A 25,139-nucleotide genomic window follows, 5' to 3' on the forward strand; every position below is an offset into this window, starting at 1 on the left:
CTGCAGAGGCTGTCCAGTGAATTGATTGAAGCTCATTTCGCTCAAGTATGCTTCTGCAGGAATGATTAAGGAAATTGGATATTTGACACCTTATTTAAAGAAAAGAACCACAATTCTATAAGTGTGATTTGGTATAGGTCTAAGGAATGCAACACCCAAACTCCAGAGAAATGAATGTATTACACGATGCAACTTCATTCTTTCAAAGAGTGGATTTCAACCAACCAGCAGCTCGTTTGGAACACACAAAAGCCATGCCAAAATGTGAACCAAGCAGAATGAAATACACGCACACACACACACACACACACACACACACACACACACACACAAAAAGAAGAAGAAGAAGAAGAAGAAGATAAAGTTTAAAAAATAAAATCATAAGACGAGGAAGAATGGCCTGCACTTTTTTATGCCTTTGAAAAAATAAATAAATAAAACTGCTCTTTTTTAAATCTTGCCTACTTTCGATGTTTAAATTCCTCCACATCACATTTTACATTCATCGAAGTTTGAAATTGGATTTTTTTTAATAGAAAACACACCAACGAAAATTTCTTTAGTTCCATTTCAAAAGAATAGCTATCCACAATACATAATGAGGACTACATAGTCAACCAGAAATTGGACTCTTCTTAATGGACCATTTTTCTTCTTCTTCTTTAGATAAGCTTAATTCAAATCCTCCAATGCCAATTTGTGGCCATCAAAAAGAAGTCTTAGGCCTGGAGGTTGGTGAATGTCATTGAGAACATTTGGGAGCTTAGTTCTAGTCTTTCGTTCCATTTCAAAAGAATAGCCAGCAGCAATACATAATGAGGACTACAAAGTGAACCAGAAGTTGTACTCTTCGTAGTGGACCATTTGTTTTCTTCCTCTCCTTCTGGTAAACCTAATAAAAATCCCCCAATGCCAATTTGTGGCCTGGAAGTTGGTGAATGTCATTGAGAACATTTGGGAGCTTAGTTCTTGTCTTCATGGAATTTTTTATATGTTGCTTGCAGGGTTAACGAGCAAATTCTCTTACGAACGGATTTTCTATTTCCTAGGCCTTTCTATTGGGCAATCTCTGCCCGTGCAATGTTTTTCTTCCTTCTAAAGAAAATGAGAGAAATGACATCAGTAATCTGCTGAGTCTGAATAGGTTTGGTCAGGTCTGAATCCAACTTCAAACATGATTCATAAAAAATTAACAGCAAAGTCAAAAGAAGACTTGGATGCATTTGCAAACGTAATCAATGACAAAGACAAGTTGAGCAAAAGCATTTAAAAATCAAATTCTGAATTGTGCTTTTTGTAGAGTTTGAAGTTTGATTTGGTTCGGAGCTCTGAATGCGGAGTTCAAACACGGATTTTTAACAAAATATCACAACTAGACTAAAATGCAGTTACATAGGACGAGTTAAGCATTGACTAGGCCAAGTTGAATAGAAACATTTAAAAAGATCAGTTTCTGATTCCAATCCAAGTTTTCAGCAAATGGTATTTGCATCAAAAGATTCTCATGAAATTCCCAAAAAGAAAAATAAAAAATAAAAAATGCCATGTTTCACTTTAAGTCAAGGATACATTTGGCATGCACTGATAACAGCTCCAAAGGAGCCCAGCATTGCCATGAGCTCAATTCTATCTCCGCTTTTCACCAGAAACTCCTGCAACAACAACAACAAAAAAAAAAAAGCATTGGAAACAATCTTAACACAAAATCTTAGTGTCTATAAAAAGCATAAACTAATAACCAATTGTAACCACCCAACTGACTCAAGGGACTTTTGATTGAATTGAGTTTTTTCTTTGTATAAAAAAATTTGAGTTGAAATTTTAGTGGAAAATTTTCCCTACAATATTTCTTTACTGACTTGTGTCTATTGAATGAAACAGTTAAAATAATCAGCTTCTGATTCATCCAAGCTGAAGGGTTTGAGAAGAAGCCTATTGTGGAAATCCTAAGCTGCAAAAGGCTGAAAATTCTGTGTGCATGTCTGAGAAATATTCACCATTTTCAGTACATGTTTTTTCACATTGAATTTGCATTCAGATCCTGAATTCCATTACATTATTTGGTAGAGTATAACAACCGCTATGCATGTGTGTGTAGCTAGAGTAAACATGTATATGTGAACCTAAATCCAAACCATCCAAAACATGGATCCTGTTGTGGATGAGGAATAACCCAGAAAATTACACTGAATAGCTATTCATGGTTGTCCATTGGAGGTCATTAAACAATTGGTTAAATGAAGAAAAAAGGGTCAACGACCAATCCGAGAAACATTTTCCACTAATCATAGGTTAGAGTCTTCCATCTACATTGGGGGCTACACTTCATCTTCGGGAAAGTACTTAAGATGGTGCTGATATGTATTCCACACATATAGTGGCATGCACAGATAGCATACTCTGCCAAGGTATCAATATTTTTTAATTGCTTTTTGAAATATAAAATATTTTTGTTACTTTTATTGTTTTTTTATAGTTTCTATTATATTTTAAACTAGACTTAACAGAACCTTTGAGTTGACTCAACCCAGTAAAACATCAAGTTTTCCTTTATTGGTTCATACTAGAATAATAGGCCTTTGAATCATTGATCCTTTTCTTCCTAGTGACTTAAGATGCATGGCTGATCTCATTGTATTCAAACATGAGATAAAAATTACTTCCATGAGTGATGATTCCACAGGAAAAGACACTGCAAAGTATATATTTCTATAACAGCACAATTACTCAATCAGTTTACAGTAAGGAGGTTGCATTAGCGGACACAATTCTAACCATTTTATGATTAGATGGGTAGAAAGATCCACATCCCACAGATTAGGTACTTACAATAAATGCTAATGATTTTCCAGTGATTAAAAACAACAAAAGCATAAATCATCTTTTCATTACTATTATCCAGACCACCTTATAAACATTCAGCAAATGGATATATACTTTAAAGCATAAACCGGATGGATCTATTGAACAATAAAAAGGATATATGGTCACTGAAGGGTTCACTAAGCAATATGGAGCTGATTTGCATGAAGCTTTTGCTCCAGTAGCAAAGTTAACTTCTGTGTGAATTCTGCTGTCAGTGACAACTAATCGAAAATTGCCCTCCATCAACTCGGGGGGGAAGAGGCCCCATGGGGACCTTGAAGAAGAAGTTTATATAGATCATCCTCTAGGAGTTTCTCCTGAGGGGGTGAGAGGTAGTGCCTGTCAACTAAAGAAGGCTTCAAAGGTTTGAAACTATTTTGGGTTTCCCCAGGCATGGTTTGGAAATTAGCAGTGTTGTGTGTAAATATGAATTCCAAGAAGGCTTCATGTTTGTTAAAAGGAGCTAAGACAGCATCAAAGTATTGACAGCTTATGTCAATAACATTGCTCTAACAAGAGAGTGCGGAGGAGATGAAAGGGGAAAAAAAAAATTTTAACTTATATATAGTGCAGATATTGATACCAAAGACATTAGACACCTGAAATACTTTCCGCGGATTGAAGTTGTGATGAGGACATCATGTCATGTACGCCCTTGCGTACGTATCAGAGGAGGAGGCGGGCCGCACCGATTTCCTTGTGGCTAGGCAAGTACCCTTGATCATGTTGAAGACCCCATGTGCATGTGTGAGCATCTGGAAGACCCCGCACTAGGAAGATGCACATGGGCTGCTTTATGGAGTAATCCAGACCGTTGGATCGGAGGGACGTGGCGATCAGGCCGTTGGATCACATGATCGGGCCATTGATCGTGGATCGTCCACACTAGTTTTCTTAGATTTTATCAGCTTATAGGATTTAGTATTGTTTATGTTATGTTTGGACACCATTATGAGTGTTTCTATTTGATTTTAGTTAGATTATGGGTATTTTCATCAAATTTCACAAACAGGGTGTTTATTGTAATTTTTAAACTTTTTTGAAGCTATAAAAGAGGGTGGGCATGTGAATATCTCCTTCATTAGATTTTGTGATTTTTTTTTTTAAAAAAAAATTTAAGAGAGAGAAAGAAAAGCTCTTGCTTTCTTCTTCCATCTTAATGCGATTTAAAGATACTTCTATGCGATTTGGAAAGGATATTCGTGCGAGGCTAATATTCATCAACAAAGGTGTGAGGTCTCCATCTATCCCCACACCTTCTTCTCTTTTCTCCCCCATCCAGGTATTTTCGTCAGGTTCTTCATTCTCTCATCCCAAATCTTCGTCATCTCCCAAACTCAACTTTCCCATACTTATCCACAATCCAAACCCTAACCGATCTAAACACATCCACCCCACGCCAGACGTGTGACCAAACGGCCACACGCGTGAATCCCTCCTTGCCCCTTTTGGTTTCCCATCATCATTATATCAAAATCCCTTTCTTCCATCCCCAAAACCCTAACCCTAAACCTAAATTTCCTAATTTTCCTATTTTCCCAAATTACCCAAACCATAATTTTCACCCTAAGTTGTATTAAGTTTTCTATTTTGAAATAGACTATACCCTATGCTAATTAGATGTCCTTACATCCATTAGATCCTAGTTTCTTTTATTTAATGATCTTGTGTTACAATGTTGGTAGCTTAGGCTAGAATTATGCATGATGTTCTTTTGATTTTCATGATATTTGTGATGAGCAATGTTTGTGTTTTTTTGTTAAATATCTTAATTCGGCTACTTGATCTCACATGTTATTTGGTTCATACGCGTCAAGTTGTCATATCAAAGAAAGGTATATTCATTTCTAAGAGAAAGTATATCCTTGATCTGCTTAATCTACTTACTAATGGGGGAATGCTAAGTACAAAACCGGCTGACTCTCAGTCTCACATAAAATAATCATCATCTTCATAAGGGCAAACCTTAAAGTACTGAATAAACCAGTTCTCATTAGTATCTTGTTCGCAGACTTATTTACTCAACCATCACTCAGCTAGACTATGTTCTTAGTGTAGTAAGCCAATGCATGCATGCTCCTTGTGTTCATTACCTAAAGGATACATATCGCATTCTTTAGTATCTAAAATTTGCTCTGGCAAAGGGATCCAAATTTTGTCCGTAATCATTTGAATGTGACTGGATATCAGGATGTTGATTGGCCAGGGTTGTCAATTATTAGGTCTAAATTATTGGGGAGAGAGAGAGAGAGAGAGAGAGAGAGAGAGAGAGAGAGAGGATTGGGCAGGTTCATCTAACAACAAAGATCTACAAGTGGCTATTGCACATTTGTGAGAGGAAATTTGCTATCTTGGAAAAGCAAAGTGTGGTCACTCAATTGTCTGCTGAAGCAGAGTAGGCTGTAGTGGCAAATACTCCATGCAAGCTCATATGGTTAAAATCACTTCTTCATGAGATGGGTTTCGATACTTCCACTCATATTCCTTATCTCTGTGAAAATCAAGCAACCATTTATATTGCAAACTCTGTATTGCCAAAAAAGAATCAAACATATTGAACTGGAATGTCACTTTGCTCGAGAGAAAGTAACGAAGAAATTGATCATTATGTTGTTCGCCCCAATCAATTGGCTGACTTTTTTATTAGCAGCCTCTGTAAAGATGTCGATTGGCTGACATCTTTATAAAGGCTGCTGATCAACCCAGAATAGAGAAGCATTAGGCAAGCATAGCATGTGTGATATTTATGATCTAGCTTGAGGGGGATTGTTAAATTTGTCACTTGCATAAGTGCTCCTCTGAAGTACCATAAGTTTGACCATTCAATGCTTTAAAAAAACAAAAAAAAACATAAGCCTGCCTACGTATCACATTTTTCTTAATCTTTATTTCTTGTAATTGTATATCTACTCATATGGCTGTAAGTAACAAGATTTGCGAGAGAGAATGGCAAGCTCTCCCTTCCTTTTCTTCTTCTCATCTCATTTTCCTCATTCTAATACCATAAAATCCACACAAACAATGATCTACATTGATTGTTTCCAAAACTTGGGCAAAGAAAAAATAGAACTGGAGCATACCTCACTAACATTACTAATTGCATAGAGCATGGACCCGCCAATCACAAGCATATCTCCTTTAACAGGGTTGCTCCCTCCTACAACTCATGAATAAAATACATCAATTCAGGAAAGACATGAACCAGTGCACAGAAACAAAATGAATGAATTTACATGTGTCAGTAGAATATGCAAGATACGTCATAAGCAAAACAAAATGGATAGGTTGAAGCAATCCCCTACAACAAGCACAATGCTCTGTAATACATACTTCCGTAACTTTTAAGATACAATGGTTACTTTGAAAGGATTGGATTTCATTGATCCAGGGATGAATGAGAAAGATTACAGCCTTGCCACTGCAACCACAAACCGCCCACATACCCAACTTTGCCTAATTGGTGATACCCCCCATGTTACTACCCACAGTGCTGTGGAAACAGGAGAAGTAACCTGACCACTATACATGCAAAGATGAACTCGAGATCACAAGGATCTGACAGGCAAACAATACCAGAACAGCCGTCATTACCTGCTCGATCATGTGCATGGACATCGGAGAATACAACCATAACGAGACCAGCAACACAAACACCTACACCAACAAACTTTCTCAATCTGTACTTTGTCTTCAAGAACATCCATGTCAGGAAAATGACAGATGGAATAGTCCAACAATCTAGCAGCATGACACTTGTCAAGGATGTGTACTGATAGGCCTTCACCACTGCACAAAATACACCACATTCATTAATTTTTCAAACAACAAGTATTTGAAGTATATGAGAATATGATCAGATCCATTCCCACTGTTGAAAATGAATGACTGAAAAATAATAAGGGATCTTAGAAGTTAAAAATCAATATGGTGTATAAACGTCTGTGGAATGCAAAGTATGAACTAAATAATCTAATGGCTCTCATCACGCCCAAGAAACTGCACCGATTTACTCATTGTTCTGAAGGTCTGAAAACGTCTCTTATATAGGTAAGCTGGGCTCAAACCAGAGACCTCAATGTTGAACGCACCCTGTCTGCCATTGTACTCTGGATTTGAACCCAGCATATGTTTTTAAAAAAGGTCTTAAAAAGGGTCAGGAAACATTTTGGCCTTTTGTCAGAACCTTTCTAGGGTTATACTACCAATGATTCATAGAGCTCAGTTGCATGTGCTGGTGAAAATGTTGAACCAGCAATGCTGTGACCAGCATGAATAGTTGCCAAAAGAACATACAGACAGGATGATAAAGTTGACGAATGATTAAGCAAGCGTGAGAGCTTAAACAGGTGCATTTTAAAATAGTTACAAACAACGTTGAAAATATGGACAGCATACAGTTTCTAATATTGCTCTGGGTATTTAAAAAATAACTGGATCATGTAGACCACAAATCCAACAAATAGAATATAAGATCACTGATGATAATGTGGATGGCATCCCAAAATAAAGTTTACCACCATACAGTAATCATCACTTACCTAGAAAATTGCCTTCTACATCAACAATAGCAAGCATCAAATAGTAATACCATTTCATCTGCACAATTGTTAGAACCGGAGAAGATTGTAAGAGCACAAAGAATCAGAAAGATTCCCAAGCGTAGAGATAAATTTACTAAAAGAAAAGGGAACATATGCATTTGAAAAGAAAGGATTAATATTATGCTACTTCTAGGGAGTTCAATGATTTAGGAAATTGATCAAGGTTCATGCCTTATTGTTACTTCCCATGTAAATAAAATAGAGATTGAAGCCTTTGATGTGGAAAAACCTTCGACAAAAAAGGCCAAAATGAAATACAGCACTAACCAGAAAACAAAACAATACAGCATGCTTGGACATGATCAATGGATAATGAGGTTAGAATTCAATGTCTACAAAACACTGGAAAGGAAGAGAATATCAAGATATTATACGCAATCTTCATCATGCCATTTACTTGAGCTTAAGGAAAGACATATTTGGTGTCAAAGATGCTGTTGACATGAATTTGACTTTCAGATAATAACATAAGGTCATGGCACCAAGGTATTCCAAAACGCTTTCATAACGGTAACAGTGGTAAGCATCACGTGAGGCCGACACATGGCCATAACAGCATTTATGGCATGTATGATAATGGTAATGGCAGTTGTCGTTACAGCCACCATTACTGTTATGGAATACCTTACATGGCGCAATGTGAGAGATCTGTGGATGGGCCTTATAGAAGTTCTATCATCATATGAGAATTTGAGGAATGAAGAGCAGTTTATGGAAAAATAACCATATCCAAGACAAACAGATTAAACAGTGAATAGAGTTTCACAGATTGCTTTGCTATCCTAGTTCTAAATCAAGCCAAGACATTTAACCAATATCACTAACATATAGAAATTCATATAGCCATGGGAAACACATATGAAGTAGCAAACACATCAATGCCACAAACTTGACAAGATAGCATGTGCATAAAGTCATAAAATGGTAGCGAAATGTCTATTGTTGTGCAGATATTAGTTCACTCCATACTAGTATAAAAGAAATATTTCGCACATCACCATTGTCATCATAGCCTTTGTCCCAACTATTTGGGGTTGGCTAAAGAAAATGATACTCTTTCTTTAAGGCAACAAAATTTTATCAATACTAATGAGAAAGGTCAACAAGAGAGCTAGCCTGAAGTTCTAGATAACACACCACGTGCAACTCAATGCAAGAAAGAAAGAAAGATCATCAATTCCTACACAAAATAGACTCAGGATCTGAACTATCCTCAAACTACTCTTTAAACACCCAGTAAAGGCTCTTAAGCCAATAGCACAGATGCCTACTTTTCTAGAAAACTCATACTCTTGAACAGCTTTGTGACAATATGTCATGTCATTACACTCCTTCCAGACTGCCCCCAGGTAGCAGGGCAAGTCTCCACAAGGTTTTCTTTTTCGGAGTTCAGATCCAAACCACCCCAATTCCACATCTCAAATAAGGCCTCAATCATCCAAACATCACCCAAACAAACCGAAAGAGATCAAAAATGTATAACTAATGTATTTGCTAAAAAATATATATATATATATATTTATTCAATTACAAAAATTTAACAATATATATATATATATATATATATATATATATATATATATATATATATATATATATATTTATAGATAAGAACAACAAAGAAGGATACTTAGTGTTATTCGAATATTCACTGTTCTGTATCCATGCCTGAACGGTCTCAACCATCCCAAGCATCATCCAAACAAACCCAAAGTGAGAGAAAAATGCATAAATAAATGTATTTGCTAAAGTTTTTTTTTTCCTTTTAGTGAAGGATAAATGTATTTGCTAAAGAAAACATATTCACACAAGTGTTTAAAATTAACAATATATAAATAATACAAAAAAACAACACGAAAAGGTAATTAAGGTTATTCAAAGCATTCAATGTTCTGGTCATCAAAATCGTCATGTGGATCGATGTTCTCTGTCCACCAACACTTCAAGGAAAAAAAAAAAGCTTGACACTATTTTTTGTAATGCAAATAATCATTTCACTTCCTGCAAGTCTTCGACTTGGTGACAACAGCAAAGGCGCACGCACACACACTGTATGGAAAAATAGATCAAACTCGGTAACTGTTCCACCAACACTGAAAAAAAAAATGATCCAATTATATTGACAATGCAAATAAGCATTTCATTTCCACACGTGCGGCAGACACACATGTGAGTGTCTCATCCTCATCATCTAAGCTTATCCCAATTGGGATCAACTACATAAATCTTGTTCCACCATACCACTCTATCAAGGGACATACCTTCAGTTAGACCATAGGCTAGTCTTTTCTTATTACTACTACCATCCACATCCTCTTAGGCCTTTCCCCTAGCCTTTTAGAGCCTTTGACTTGTACTAATTCACACCTAACTGGTGCAGCTTGGTCTATGTTGAACATGACAAACCACCTAAGTCTACTTTCCCTCATCTTATTACCTACTGGCTCCTAAATTCCCTCAAATGCATTCATTTCTAATTATATCCTCATCTTGCCACTCATCCATCTCAACATCCTCTACACATCCTATGAACATGCTGTTCCTAAAAGCCCAACATTTTGTCCCATAAAGCAAGGTTATCCTGTAGAATTTCCCTTTCAGATTGAGTAGCACACAACAATCGCATTAAACTCCATAGGCACATCTCCATTACTTCTGCTCAACTTGAATTCTATGGGCAACATCCTTCCCAAACTCACCATCCTCATGAATCACTGACCCAAGGTATCAAAGGTAGTCCTTTAAGGAAACTTCTTGATATATACAAAATGGTGCAGGAACCCTTATCCATTTTATTTTTTATTTTTTTTGAAAAGTAACAAGATTTATTTATAAAACGAGGCCAAAATAAGCCAACAACCTCAAAAAGAAACTATATAGCAACTATACAAAAGAAAATTAGGAAACGCACAAACAGAAGTTACAAAATATTCCAAGATAGACTGTCAACAGAGCAGTCCTTCAAAGCTGGCCTGGAAGTTGCCCACTCAATAAGATGATGTCTTGCCTATTTCTTACCATGGTATACTAAAACGGTGACGTAATGACAGTAACAGTGGTAACCGTTACACGTTACAGGGCCGAAACAGTCTTGATGGCTGTTAAAAAAACATGACTGGTTACAGCCCCGTAATTGTCCGTAATGGGCCAAAGCAGGTTTTTTTTTTCTTTTTTCTTTTTTTTTTAAAAAAAAAAAAAAGAAAGAAAGAAGAGGTTGTTGTCATAATGGTACATGTGGTGGCCATCATTACCGTTGAATACCTTGTTTCTCACATCACGCAGCCATTGTTTTTGTGCATCACTTTTGGGGGACGCCCTAGCTAACTTTTTCCATTTTTCCCTACACACGAGTTCCAATGCAACACATCGCTTAGAAGGAATGACTTGGCATGAGTTTGGAATGTCATATTTTGAGTGTGAATGGTTGATGTAACTGAAATAAAGGTGTTTTGATAGTCAGAGAAGCACATCCACAATACTCTAATCTAGATTTTCAGCCAACGGGCATAGATCATCGAAAGCCATGCTAAATGACCCGTATAAATTAGAATTCATAGAAAAGAATAAACTCAAGAATGGGTTACATGAGTCTGCCCAAGCCAATCCCATTTTGATGCCACACTGTGTCCAAAAAAAAAAAGGTGTAGACAGTTGAGAAGTGGTACAAAATCAACACAACAAAACATCATCATCATCATCAAAGCCTTATACCAACTACTTGGGGTTGGCCACACGAATCTTGTTCTAGCATTGCACCCTATCATGGACCAAATCATGGTGTTACAAAATCAACATGAGTTTCAAAAGTTTTTCAAGACTCAATGACTAGATTGAGTGAAAGCAAAAAGGTGTAGACTTAAGGGCACAAAATCAACATGACTTGATGAGTAGGCCCATTAAAATAAAAGAAAAAAAAAATGGGTTGAGGGATTTCACAGTTTTATTGGTTAAAAAGGACACATAAAAGTTATGAAACATGCTTCATATTAATATTATGTTCAATGTTTTAGCTGCCAAAATGTTATACTTTGTGAACGATGACAAGATTTTATTAGAAGGAAAACACCATAAATAGAATCAGCTCCCTAGCTGTCCATTAAGTTTTCTTAACAACACCCCTTAACCTTAAAGGCTCCCAAAGCAGCCAACCCAACTACCCAAGCAACGACATTGGTGCTGATCACAATACATCTTCAACTTGAGATGATTTGTTATAGAAGATCCTGTTGTTACGATCCCTCCAAACTGTTCACATTCCTGCCAACAAAACAAGACCCCAAAGAATTTTCCATTCCTACCACTGCCTCAAAAATCACAATGCATAAACAAGTGGCTTCTTGTTTCAGCAATTCTGAGGAATAGAGAGCAGCAAACATTCTTTATCATCATCCTTCTACATCTCAAGTGGTCAACGGTGAGCACTAGATTTGATTCAAGGAAGTGCTCACATTTCATGCGGAGATAAGCAGAGAATCGATTTTGAGTTGATCATTGGATCGCCAAGAGTCCTCTCCAGGAGAAGTTTCCAAGGTTGGTAGATCTCGCTCTAGACTGGGGTATCTCAATAGCTCACTGCTTCTCGAAAGATGTCGGTATTTGCTCCCCCCCTTGCAAAAGGAACCTTTCAGATGAGGAAGTGTTGGAGCTCATTCATCTCTTGGATAAGCTCCATCTTGCTGGGTTTCCTGGTGTGAGAGATGCTATGGTTTGGGATAAGACCAGACACAATCATTTCTCTGTCCCACTTCTTTCATTTGGTACCATGGAGCAGGTCCTAGTGTTGAGGCCTTCGCCTAGCTAGTTGGAAGAAAAAGAGTGCTCGTTATTGATAATTTGCAGAAAAGGGCAATGATAATCCTCAATTGTTGCTTAATGTGAATGAGAAATGTGGATTCGATGAGCCACTTGTCATTGATTGCATGTTTGCCCATGTGATTTGCGATAATTGCCTCATCATGTTCAACATGTAGTGGGTGATGCGGGAGTCCACTAAGTCTCTCTTCTTGGCGTGGCATTAGAGCTGGGCACGAGACGACTCGACTCATCTGACTCGTTCAGATCTAACTCGATCCGAACTGAGTGGGTGAGTCGATCGGAATTGAGTTGACTTCATCCAATCCAAACTCAAACCGAGTCGAGTTCGAGTCACCCAGTAACTCTACTTGAATCGACCCGAAATCCAACTCGGTACTGACTCGACTCGATCCAAAACTCAACCCACACACACACACACACACACTCAGATCTGACATTCCAGACATAAGATGCCATGTAGTTGATAGAGAGGCTGCAATTCCAACAAGTGAATCTAGCTTTGAGTGGTGATTTCAGCCCGTAAATACTTATTGCACCCGAATCGGATCGGGTCATGCTGGACTCGGTATCGAATCTGTTCAAGTTCAGGTCAAGCCTATTTCAAAACCAAATCGAGTTGGGTCAACCCAAACTCGGTCCGACTCGACTCGATGCCTAGCTCTACGTGGCATATAGTCGGAGTCAGGGGGGAAAGGGAGGATAGTTTGGAGATTGTTGCTTTTGGCTATTTTGTGGGTTTTATCAAGCGAAAGGAACAATCAAATTTTCCAAGATAGGAGTATGCCAGAGTTAGGGGTTGTTTCAAGGATTAAGGCTGTTATTATAGAGTGGTCTAATTCTTTTCTAGACACCAACCATAAGGATTGGTGTGAATTGGTTGTGTCTTTGCTATAGCTTTCACTGTTTGGCGTTCTTTTAATAAAGTAGTGTCATCTTTCCAAAAAAAATGGTGAGCACCTTGTCCTTTCCCACCAACCACCAAACGCAATACCCTTTTATCCATTCCCCTCTATCAAAATAGTCAAAAAGGAAGGTAGGCTTGCTTTTTATTCCTTGTTCGATCTCTTCCATGTTTGCCTCGCTTTCATGTGGACAAATACCCTTCTAGAGAATTAAGATTCAAGAGATGCCGAGGATCTTAACCTCAACAATGTTCTTGAGGCTCCACTCTTCCCTATGAATAAGTAAGGGTGTCAGTAGCCTTGGCTGAGATGGGGATAAGGAGTGAGGATTGACCCTCCTTGGCTCTATCAAACGTTGGATAGGGGTTAACCCTATAAACGTGTAGAGGCGGATGTCATATCACGTAGTTGTAAGCGCTTCTAGGCCCTGTCTTAGCCACTAGATCACTCTAGTGTTTCAAGTACTACAGACCCTCTTACATCCATTGCAACAAAGCCAAGGAGGGTGGCTAAGAGTAGTTATTTCGATCAAACATTTAAGTGAAAACTTTTATCTATTTATTTATTATATATGGGAAATGGTACTATGAGGTCGACCTCATGGGAACTTCCAATGAGGTCAGTATGTGTAGGCCCCACCGTGATGTGTTAAACATCTACCTCATCAATCAGATGAACCATTCCATGGTGGGCCATGGGCTTAAAAATCAAGTCAATCCATAACTTGGGTGCGTCACACCACATACAACAGTTGAGAGGGGTTATCCTCCCATTAAAACATTCATAATCATTTATTGGGCCCACCGATATGTAGTTCACAAATCCAGCCCATCCATTGCGTGTGTCCCACTTGGATGAGGGGTCAAGCCAAGTTTCAGCCGCATCCAAAACTCAGGTGGGCCCCACCAAGTGATTTTATAGGTTTTAGGCATATCTTCATGATGGAGGACATGAAAACTAAATATGATATGCGAGATTTCAGGCTTAAGATCACGTTAGTTCAGAAACAATTACACAAATTCCATATCCCACATGAAAGTCCAAACATTCAATTAAGGGGAATCTATGCGGGTCCAGGCCTACACATGATAGGGCTGGATCAATAAAAATTATGAACCAAACAATACTCAAAGATAAGAAATAATCATCCACACATGCATAGTAATCAGTCCCTAATCCAAGGGATTCAGAAATTCCAATTCGGGGAACCCTAGGGTAAGAAAATTGGCAAATAACTTAGAGAAAACGTAATTTAGGGCTAGGATTCATGAAAAACGGCTATGAGAGGATAAAAGAGGATCAAAACCTGAGCCAAAAGACGATCCCGCGTGTGAGCAGCAACAATGGCCAGACGGACGTGCGTGTGATCCCGGCCGCACGTGTGTGGGGCCCACTATTTAGAAAAATGCCACCTTGGCCTTGGTCGGCCAGGGATGGTCTCCAAAACCCCAAATCTCAGCTCGATCCGATGTACAGTTTGTGCGTGGTGCTCCGCCGAAGTTTCAGCTCGCCTGCGGGCCGAAATCTAAAAACCTGCTGTAATGAAGAAATCTAATGCAACAAAAGGACGAATTCGAAGTACGGATGGTGGGGGAAGATGGAAAAAAAGATGATGGGGGATGGGGGTGAATCGGGATCGATGTGGCTTCGCACCACAGTAGTTAGCCCTTCGAAAAGGAAGGGCTTCGCACCCACTTTTGAATTCTTCCACAACTCACGAAGAGAGCAGAAAAATAAAGCAGGAATTTTTTTTATTAACTTCAATGAATCAAAAGAACTACAAAGGGTGCCTATTTATAGGGAAAATCCTATACCCCAAAACTCACACCATGTGCGCAACCTATTACTTGGCGATGAAGTAAACTAAAATAAAAACCAAACAGAGAAATCTAATGCGTTCATAATGTTCTAAATAATAATAATAAACAAAACCTAAAATATGAAATCAATCCGACGAGTGGGTCACGATCATGAGATCCCATAATGGGCTTTTCTTGACTATCAGGCCCACTTTTCTAAACCAAAACTTATCTTCTAGCTAGGAGGCCCTCCCTGGACATCGTCATCGAGCCAGATCGATGGTGGGGTCCTCCTTCTGCGTACGTACGTGCGTAGGGGTGGTGGTGTGCGGGCGGGCGTGTGCACGATGTCCTCATCACTTCACATGGTTTTAAATGATATGGCCCAACTGAGTTCCGTATACAGCTGATTTTTTAGATATCCCATAACCTAAAGGGGACCCGTAAAATGCACAGGGTAGATATTCGACACACATCACGGTGGGGCCTACACAGCTCGACCTCATGGGAAGTTCCCATGAGGTTGACCTTATAGTACCATCTCTCTCTCTCTCTCTCTCTCTCTCTCTCTCTCTATATATATATATATAGAGAGAGAGAGAGAGATGTATACATATAAAATTGGATAGGCTATACAGATGACCAATCTTTTTTAATATAGATGACTCAATAAATATGCATTTATTCGAATGTAACAAAAAGGCCCAAATCCTTGATTTGGCCCTTTGGGGGACTTAGTATTTCCAAAGTCCAAATTGCAGCCGTTAGAGACACCTTTCTACTCAAAACCTGACATAAAAGAGATGAATAGAATCATTTCATTGACAACTACCCAATCCTTCCTTTTTCAACTTCCAACTGTAACTCACATCCAACGTCACCATGAGGCTTAGCAACTCCAAAAATTATGCTTCTCTCAAATCTCTTCAGAGTGTTGGCCCGCATAATACCTAATTGTCAATCATGTGGTATAACTGAGACACCCTAGCATTTTGTCAAGTGCCACACAAAACAGCATACATAGACCTCATTGAAGGGATGTTGCCCACCACACATCCTCCAGGAAATGCCTCCTCTAACAAATACCTATTTTTATGACAACCTAATAAATAAAATATTATTGCACCTAAATGCCACCCTCCTAAATCTACATGCTCTGCACTGGGATGATTCCTTTGTAAACGAACCTCGATGGATTCTGTATCACATGAATGACTCTCATGAACATACTTCCTCTTCAACCAATCTCCAAAGCCACTACGCCATATTCATTATTTTAGCGACTTTAGCTCGGCCCCTATAAAAGATTCTAACTACGGTTTCGTACTTCCATTTTCTCTTCTCTCTTTCTGAAGTTTGCGATTGTGGCCTGCTACTCCAATGATGACATAGCCCAATAATCCAACAAGGAACAAGGAATGATATAGCCATAGATTCAATGATAGCCTAAACCAGTTTTTAGGACAGGACAAAGAAGCCCGCTAGATAAACATCCCAAATATCACGCATATAGCCACACATAGGAGATATGTATGCATGTATGTTTACCTATAGACACACACATGTTGTATGTCTCATTACTGCAAAGCCTAAATCACATGTAAATTCTAAACATGAATGATAGATTTTCCAAGTAATTTGGCATTTTTAACATGTGTGTATTATCAAAGAATAATTTAATTAGGAACGCATGATTTTTCTGAGTCACCATGTATTGCAACTAGAACAATGAAGAAACAAACAGAAATAATTCAATGAATTGGACTGAAAGTTCGAATCACAAGGAGAAAAGATGCAATGAGTGTGAGCAAGCTCAACAGTCCTCTAGTCTTTTACTAGAGATCGGCTCCCCCTCTCCAACACACTACCGTAGAGAAACAAGAGAACTTGCTCAAAGAAAACATCATTCAATTGTCTTATTCCATAGGTCTATGCCTTATTTATAATGAGTGCTTACAAGACTTCCTCTTTGAGACAGTCTAACATAATCTATGAAATCTAAAAACAGGATCCCTCGCCAGCCAAAATCTCCAAAATAAAAAATAAAAAACTTAAACAAGAAAATTTAATAATACTTATTTCATAAATACTAATTTGGTAACACAAAGATCTCTCAAATAACGAAACACTTCAACGAGAAAATCTAATAATACTTATTTCCTAAGAAAGAGACATTCCCCTAACATAGGAATATGAAAGAAAGGAAATTGGGTACAAGCTAAAAAAGGGAGTGAACTTTTTCTTGTGCAAATGTGTGGACGTGTGGAATGTGGGGCGACTGCATCACCATGCCAACCCGCCTGAGTCACAATTTACAGCTGGACCAAATCAAGTCCGAGCTCCAAATTTGTTAATGAAACTTTCAGCTTCAGCTCCCATGAAAACGGTTCTAGAATGATCACAAAGTAATGTGTCAAAGATAGCAAATTAAATTGGACAGTGATAACCATATCTCCAGCCTCACATATTTAATTGAAACATTATAAAAATAATAGTGTATTCACTAAAATCTAAGGATAAAAGTGCAGGATAACTACCAACAATGAGGAAAAATTTTGAAAGAAAAACAAGAAGTGGAGAACAACCTGAAGTGCTTTTCTTCGATGAATCAGCATACTTCCATAAACAATCGCCAAAAGCACATAATTTAGAAAAGACTGCGAAGTTGGTGCATTGATCCCTGGAAAAACCAAACCCATCCTCTAAAATCCAAAATAAAACCCAGAAAAAAGGAAAGAAGGAAAAGAAAGAAAAATCCATAAATGAAAAAACAAAATGAGGGAAGTAAAGAATTCCATGGCCAAGCAGCAATAATCTCTAAAAATGTCATTCCAAACAGAAGTTCTCTAATTGAAAAAAACAAAAAACAAAAAAATTTGAAGATTACAAGAACTTGAAAAATAATGCGGTAAATTCACAACTATCTGGAAAATATCGAAGTCCCCTAAAATCTAAAATCAACCCACTAAAAATAAATCAAGAAGAAAAAAGGGGGAAAAAAAAAAAAAACAATCATCTTGATAAATTTAAATTATAAAAATAAAAAAAATAAAAATAAAATAAAATAAAAGAGGAACCATATGATCCTATGCCCAAGGATTTTTACGGTGGCCTCCTCCCATGTCAGTACAAGCAGGGCTCATGGTTGGGCAATCCAGACCGTCAATCAGATTGGCCTCAACATGGATGGACCATGCCGAAATAATCCCATTCGATTGGAAGATCCTAGTCATCCACTCGCTGCCCTTTCTTCCGCTGAAAATGGACCACTGATATGCTTTTTCCCCAGCCGTCCACTTGCAGGCAACCAATCAAACAAGTTACGATCATCCAATCTGGGATATTCCCGGCGCATTATGCGTCCACCAAGGGGCCCATCAGATCAACGGCATGAATACCAGGACGGTGGACCCCACCTGTACGGATTCACGGTTATTGATTCCTCTTTGTTTTATAAATCCAAAGAGAACATTTTTAAAATTATATATATATATATATATATATATATATATATATATATATATATATATATATATATATATATATATAACAAGAATAAGATTAAAATACCAATAGAAGAAGAAAGAAAATGCCAAAAAATCACTAAAAATGTGGAAAATTCCTTACCTTTTCTCGAAAGTTCCGAAGATGAAAATCCAGTTGAGGTGATCAGAAGCGAAACGAACTGCCCCAATCCAATAGCAAGCAGAGTCTTCTTCGACCAAAAACCTGCCAGACTCACCATCTCTCTCTCCCTCAAACCCTAGAAATCCTTTTTTTTAAAACCAACTCAAAGCCCTTCAAGCTATATAAACAGCTACCAGCGACTGAGAACGGAATTTCCGGAATGCGGCTGTGGTTTTTCTAAAATACAACAATACACGAGCGCAAGCACAAGTAGTGATGATGGCTCCTTCGAATGAAATCAACGGCCAGGTGGAGTTTGAAATCTGGACGGGATGTTTTGGACCGTTGAATGAGAAAAAAAGAGACAGCGCGTTGAAAACCAACGAGAGATGGTAAGGAGAATATTCGATATTTATTATAGTCCCGATCTTTCCGCTTTTGGTGCTGAGGCTTCTACGAGCCGCGCAATGTGGTTGCCTTTTGCATCTTCATGCTTTTGCTTTTGTTGATGAGCTTGGAAAAGCAAATAAAGCAGAAGGATTGGAAAAAGGAGGCGTTTGGTGTGATTTGAGTTTTGACGGAATGGAAGTTGCTTTGACTTTTGATGCTCTAGGAGGGTGTGACCCATGATACACAGGTGCTTTGAAGTTGCATACGTGGATTATAAGTGATTCAGGTCACACGGTGCTGTTTATGGGTTTAGATGATTTGATTATCTTATCATCAGAGTGGGTGGATCCTTCTTATTATTATAAGGTTAGAAATGAAAAATATCCAAAATTGACTTCCCTGTGCCCACATGCCACAGGAATTTCCTGTGGTCGGAAGCTATGTGGGGCCCATCCTGTGATAAATCCACTCCGTCCATAAGATTTTTAAGACTATAATAGACAGTTTTCCAAAAATCATTAAGATCCAAAACTTAAGTGGGCCACACCACATTAAACAGTTAGAACAGAAAGGCCAACTGTTGAAACCTTTCTGGACTGACCATGATGTTTATATGCTATCCAAACCGTTCATAAGGTTATTACCACTCAGATAAATTATTCGTACAAATATCACACTGATACAAATTTCTGTGGCCCCCACAAAGTTTTCAATGGGAAGCATTCAATCCCTGCTGTTTCGTGTACTGTGGTCCACTTAGGTTTTGAATCTGCCTGATCTTTGAAATCCTGTCCTATTTTGGCTTTGTGAAACTGATGTACTGAGAGGAGTGGATTTGTCACAGGAATTTCTGTGGCCCCAGATAGCTGCCGACCACAGGAACTTTTTGGTGCAAGTGGCGTTCCTATTTCGACAAATAATTATTGGCGAATACGAGGATGGGATCATTCAACCAATAAATTTGAGTTAATTTAAATTTCATTTGTAAGATTTTTGAGTTCCTGTGCATCCAGCGACCTACTCTGGCAGAGTATCAAACGACTTCCAAGGAGAAGGACGCGAAAACTGCATGTACCCATTGCAGGGTCCACAGGTACGGCCGTGTACCTTCTATCCATTGGTTTTCAATCCCAGCTGTTTGGTCCGCTGTGTTAGATCATCACTATTGCACAATCATTGCAAGTCTGAAAATACATTATCATTATTTTGACCTTCAATCAAATTCTTACCCAGACAAAAACATATTATTCAATAAAATCTTATTTGGCATACCATAGGATTATAATCAGCCATATATATATATATATTGTCAATCACTTGAACGCTCATACAACTCGAATGTTACATGTGAAGGATGCGTATGAAGAAACTGAATGAATAAAACACATGCATCAATGTAGGGCCTACGTATGTATTGGATTTCAAAGTCCATTAAAATCATGTACTGGACCGTTTGCAATTTCATTCCTCCCGGGGGTTTCCAAACGTCTGATAAACTTTGCACGAAACTAAAAGTAATTCGATCTCATTTAATCCATCCTTAGCCCACATACCAAACGGAAAGTAGAGTATAAATCCCCTTATATGTAAGTGTATCCAAACAGCCCCTGAGTGCAAGTTTTCCAAACTATATTTGTTACCACATGTCATAGCTTTTAGTAAGGAGTTGTTAGGTATCTTTACTTTTAATAGCTTATTTGCTTATTCTAAAAATATAAGCTCTTATTGTGGTAATAGTTTATTTGCTTATTCTAAAAATATAAGCTCTTATTGTTTAAATATATTATTTGGTAACAGTTTAATTTTAGAGTTTATTTTTTTAGAAACCAATTAAAAAGCTTTTAAAAAATAAGTGATAGGGATGTTATTTTTTCTTTTAAAGTTTATTTGGCTTAAGTAGGCAGACATTTTTTATTAATTTTTAGATAAATATGTCCTTAAACTTTTTAACTAATTTTCATCTTACCCTCATCTCCTCTTTACAATCTCTCTAAGATTGGCCCACATGATGGATGGTCCACATTAGGGCTAACATAATGCACGGTCACATTAAAGGTGGGCCCAGCATGATGGACGACACACATCAAAGTGTGGCCCCACATGATGGACAATCCACATCAAAGGTGGGACCCACATGATGTCTGGTAGACATTGAAGTGGTACCACGTGACAGAAGGTTGACATCTAAGATGAGCCCGCATGACGAACGAGCCATGTTGAAGGTTGGGTCTCACATGATGGATTAGCACGGCAAAGGTGGGACCCACATGATGGATGGTGAATATCAAGGGTGGGTCCCACATGATAGATGTTCCACATCAAAATGTGGCCCCGCATGATGAACTATCTACATCAAGTGGGCCCCACATGGTGGACAGTCCATAGCAAAGGTGGGACCCACATGATGGATGGTGGACATCATAGGTGGGCCCGCATGATAAACAATCCATATTAAAGATGCGCCTACATGATGAATGGTCCACATCAAGGTGGGACCCACAAAATGGATGATAGACATCCAAAGTGGGCCCACATGATGAACAATCTGTATTAAAGGAGGGCCACATAATGAATGGTCCACATCAAGATGGCCCACATAATGGATGGGGTGGGCCACGCATTGTGGATGGCCCACATTAAACTATGGCCCCTCGTGATGGACAGTCAACAATAAGTGGGCCCCACCTAATAGACGGCCACATCTAAGGTCTCGCATGATGGATGACCCATATCTAAAGTGGCCCAACATGATAGATGATCCACATAAAAGGTGCGCCCCACAGGATAAATGATGACAATCAAAAGTGGTCCCCACATGATGGACAACCCTCTTCAAAGGTGGGGCCCACACGATGGATGCATCAAATGTCGATTTCGCGTCATGGGCAGTGGACATTGAGGGGCCCCATATAAAGGACAATTAGCATTAATGGTGGGCCCCACATGATAGGTGACCTACATCAAGGTGGTCTCCACATAATAGATGGTACATGTCAAAGGTCAACCCCTATTAATGAATGGTCCACATCCAAGACAAGCCTCGCATGATGGATGGCCCATCGTAAAGGTTTGACTCACACGATGGATGATCCACATCAAAGGTGGGCTCTATATTATGGAGGATCCACATCCAATGTTTAACATAATGGACAGCTTAAATGTCTTAAAATATGAAGGTTGCAACAATCCCTTCTTTTGCCATTTGGGGCACGACCAATATACAATGAAATCCACCAAAACAATTGTCTATATTGCTCTTGTAATGAAGTTGTGGTAATCATTAAAAGTGACATCAACTACCCCTAGAAGAAACTCGTATTCGAATATTTTACCAAACATATTTTATATAAGAGCTTTTTTTAAAAAAAAAAAACCTAATTTTACCAAATGAGCTTATTTAAAACAAGAGTTAGAATAAAAAGAGCTTATTAGAATAGCTCTTATTTGAAAATCTATTATTAGATTATAATGGAGATGTCAAATGAGCTATAAAAATTGCTTGAAAAAATATCTACTAGCCGTTTTAAGCCATTTTAAGATACATATACATTTAAAAAGTGATTTTTTTTTTTTTTTAAATGTACTATTTATGTAAGCATTACCGAAACATTGATTTTATCTCACGAGTATGTTTGGATGATGAATGAAGATTCCACATTGTCCAGACATTAGTCACCTAATTTCTCATGCTAAAGAATCCAAATTATAAAAATTTACAATAATTGTTTCATGAAATTCCTTTTTCTTTATCATTTTGATTAGGGTTGCCAATGGGCTAAGCATGGGGTAGGTCTTGGCCTGTATTTTGAACCGTTTCAGGCCGCAACTTCGAGCCAGCCCTATTCAAAATTCTTATTTTTTAGGCCTGAGCTTGGCCCATTGGCACCCCTGATTTTGAGGTTTTAAAATGTCACATCAATATAAAATATTTTTCCATTACCATCAATTTTCATGAAATTGGTGTATCCAAACATGCCCTTGCATGCTTCCTCGCATCACACCATGTGAACCAAAGTATAAAAATACTTTTATATTAAAGTATTTGAGAGTGGCGTGGCCTATAACATGGTTGTAAGCTCTAGGGCATGTTAGGAGTCATTGAAATATAAATTGAGGAAATATCAACTTTTTTATGAAAATTATGTTTTCATTATCTACTTTTTATGAATTTCTTAGAAAAAGTATTTTCACTTTCCTTTTAGTTTTTGAAATAAAAGGTAATGGCAGAGATATTCGCATAGAAGCTGCACCAAACTTTTTTGGCTTCTATTCCTCAACAAAAGGAGGTTATGTCGCTTAGGATATGTTACAACGATCGTACCTACACCTAGGTCCTACTTCAACCAACTATAAAATCTAGATCAGAAAAGTCAACCCTGCTGCATCAAGACTCAATTCGAGATTTGGGACATCTAATCATCTTTTTTTTTTTTTTTTTCCAATATAAGAGTGTTTGGCTTTCTCTTTCTCACATCTCAATTAAGCTTAGAATGTAGTATATTTTACACATTTTCTTTTTTTGTAATTACTATTTCTTTTCTTTTATTGTATTTGCTTATTTATTTATTATTCCACATGCCCGCCTAAGGCATTGGCTCTTTGAAGTAAGGCTATAATTTTTTATTTTTCCTATATATTTTATTATATTTTATTTGTCTGCCCATTGTTGTTCGACTCTGTAAAGCTAGGTTAGGATCTATTTACTTTTTCTCTTTTGCCTGCCTAGCCCCCTTGTAGTGTTATATGAAGCATGTCCGTATAACTAATATTTCTTGTAGGATTTCTCTAAAAACTGTATGCCCATGAAAGTATAGACTACATACAAGTGCGGGTAAAAGAAAGGCTCATGTCAGAGATTTTCATGATTCCCCATCCCCATGCAAATTCACGGACTGTAGCCAACCATGAACACACCGCATCCTAATCAGCTAGTGATGACCCCAGTCTTTTAAACAAAACATTTAGAGCCTGCATTAGGAAAAGTATCACACAACCAAGAAAGCTGAGACGTACGAGACAAACAAATCATAAACATCGGCTATTGTAATCTCTGAAAAGTGATTAACTACATATGACAAATAAAACATCATCCAGTGAAAGACAATCTCCAAAGCATGGCACATTCAGCTCGTATGCACGCACATCGGAAGAGCATTCACACAAGCCAATCCCCTACGACCGTCTGTTGAATGTCACCACCGTTCCAAGGGTTGTTGATGTCCGGTCTTGAAGACTCGATGGTCTATCCATCCACAGTGGGACTCATCAGATCAACCGTCCGGATCATTGAAAATGCAGGAGAAGTGGGGACCTGATAGATAATTAATTACCCAAATCATGGGTTGGCAGATCATGTAATTCATCGCCGAAAAATCTCCCAATTCGCCATAAATGAAATTTTGTAAGTTTGTATTTGTGACTTTGGTAAGTAGCAATCCATAGAAAATGACATGGTGTAATGATGCCAAGCATCAGCCGTCTGAAAGAAGATGCCAGACTTTCCGTTTCCTAGTCTATCTTCGTGAGGTTTGTTACATACATTGCCATGTATTGCAATAAGATACGCGGAGATTTTAGCCGCTGGATCTGGATCCCTTTCAATAATCCAAACCGTTCATATGATGAGTCTCACCATAGATGGGGGAATCAATAATTAGAAGATTGAAATATTTCGTTCTTAAATCACTCCAAGATTAAATAAACCGTCTATTTTCAATGGAAAAAAGAGTAAAATGATTGGAGGGTCATAATATCCAATCCAAGACATGTTATCTTTAGGTTATCCCCCATCAAAGGCGAGGCCCATCATATTAACGGTTTAGATCATCGATAGATTAATCCAAACCTAAAGGGTAAGGCAATCCGTCGAGATATATTGTGGCAAACTTCCTGCCAGGTACTGATATCTACGCCCACCGTAGTTTGACGAATGCACCATTCCCACTAATTTTGAAATAAATAGTGCGAATTTGTACTATTGTATTGAAAAAAGTAGAAAGAGAGGTTGACCTACATCCTAAGTCAGCGAGTTACCCACCGGATGGCGACGCCTGACCCTGCGATGATCCAGACCGTTCATCTGTAAGGTCCCTCACCGTGATGGACCGCTGGAAAAATATTCTGATTGATGCATACAAACA

The 25,139-nt window shown here is 38.1% G+C and overlaps 1 protein-coding gene across 6 annotated transcripts in view; it reads right to left on the reverse strand.

The window, feature by feature from the left end:
* Nucleotides 1-19,149, reverse strand: part of LOC131246337 (uncharacterized) — a 31,046-nt gene extending 11,897 nt beyond the window's left edge. The window contains exons 1-7 of one of the 6 annotated variants that reach the window (XM_058246358.1): nt 18,610-19,149; nt 17,568-17,662; nt 7,404-7,461; nt 6,457-6,651; nt 5,946-6,022; nt 1,570-1,652; nt 2-53 (exon numbers count right to left, since the gene is read on the reverse strand). In XM_058246358.1, the coding sequence (XP_058102341.1) occupies nt 2-53; nt 1,570-1,652; nt 5,946-6,022; nt 6,457-6,651; nt 7,404-7,461; nt 17,568-17,662; nt 18,610-18,727 (678 nt within the window). In that variant the 5' untranslated portion in view covers nt 18,728-19,149. The remainder of the gene's footprint in view (nt 1; nt 54-1,569; nt 1,653-5,945; nt 6,023-6,456; nt 6,652-7,403; nt 7,462-17,567; nt 17,663-18,609) is intronic. The other 5 variants (XM_058246356.1, XM_058246355.1, XM_058246357.1 and 2 more) reach the window with 5 other exon arrangements.
* Between the last annotated feature and the right edge of the window lie 5,990 nt (nt 19,150-25,139).

Source organism: Magnolia sinica, chromosome 5 (genome assembly GCF_029962835.1).
Source record: "Magnolia sinica isolate HGM2019 chromosome 5, MsV1, whole genome shotgun sequence".
In the NCBI taxonomy this organism is placed as follows: Eukaryota; Viridiplantae; Streptophyta; class Magnoliopsida; order Magnoliales; family Magnoliaceae; genus Magnolia; species Magnolia sinica.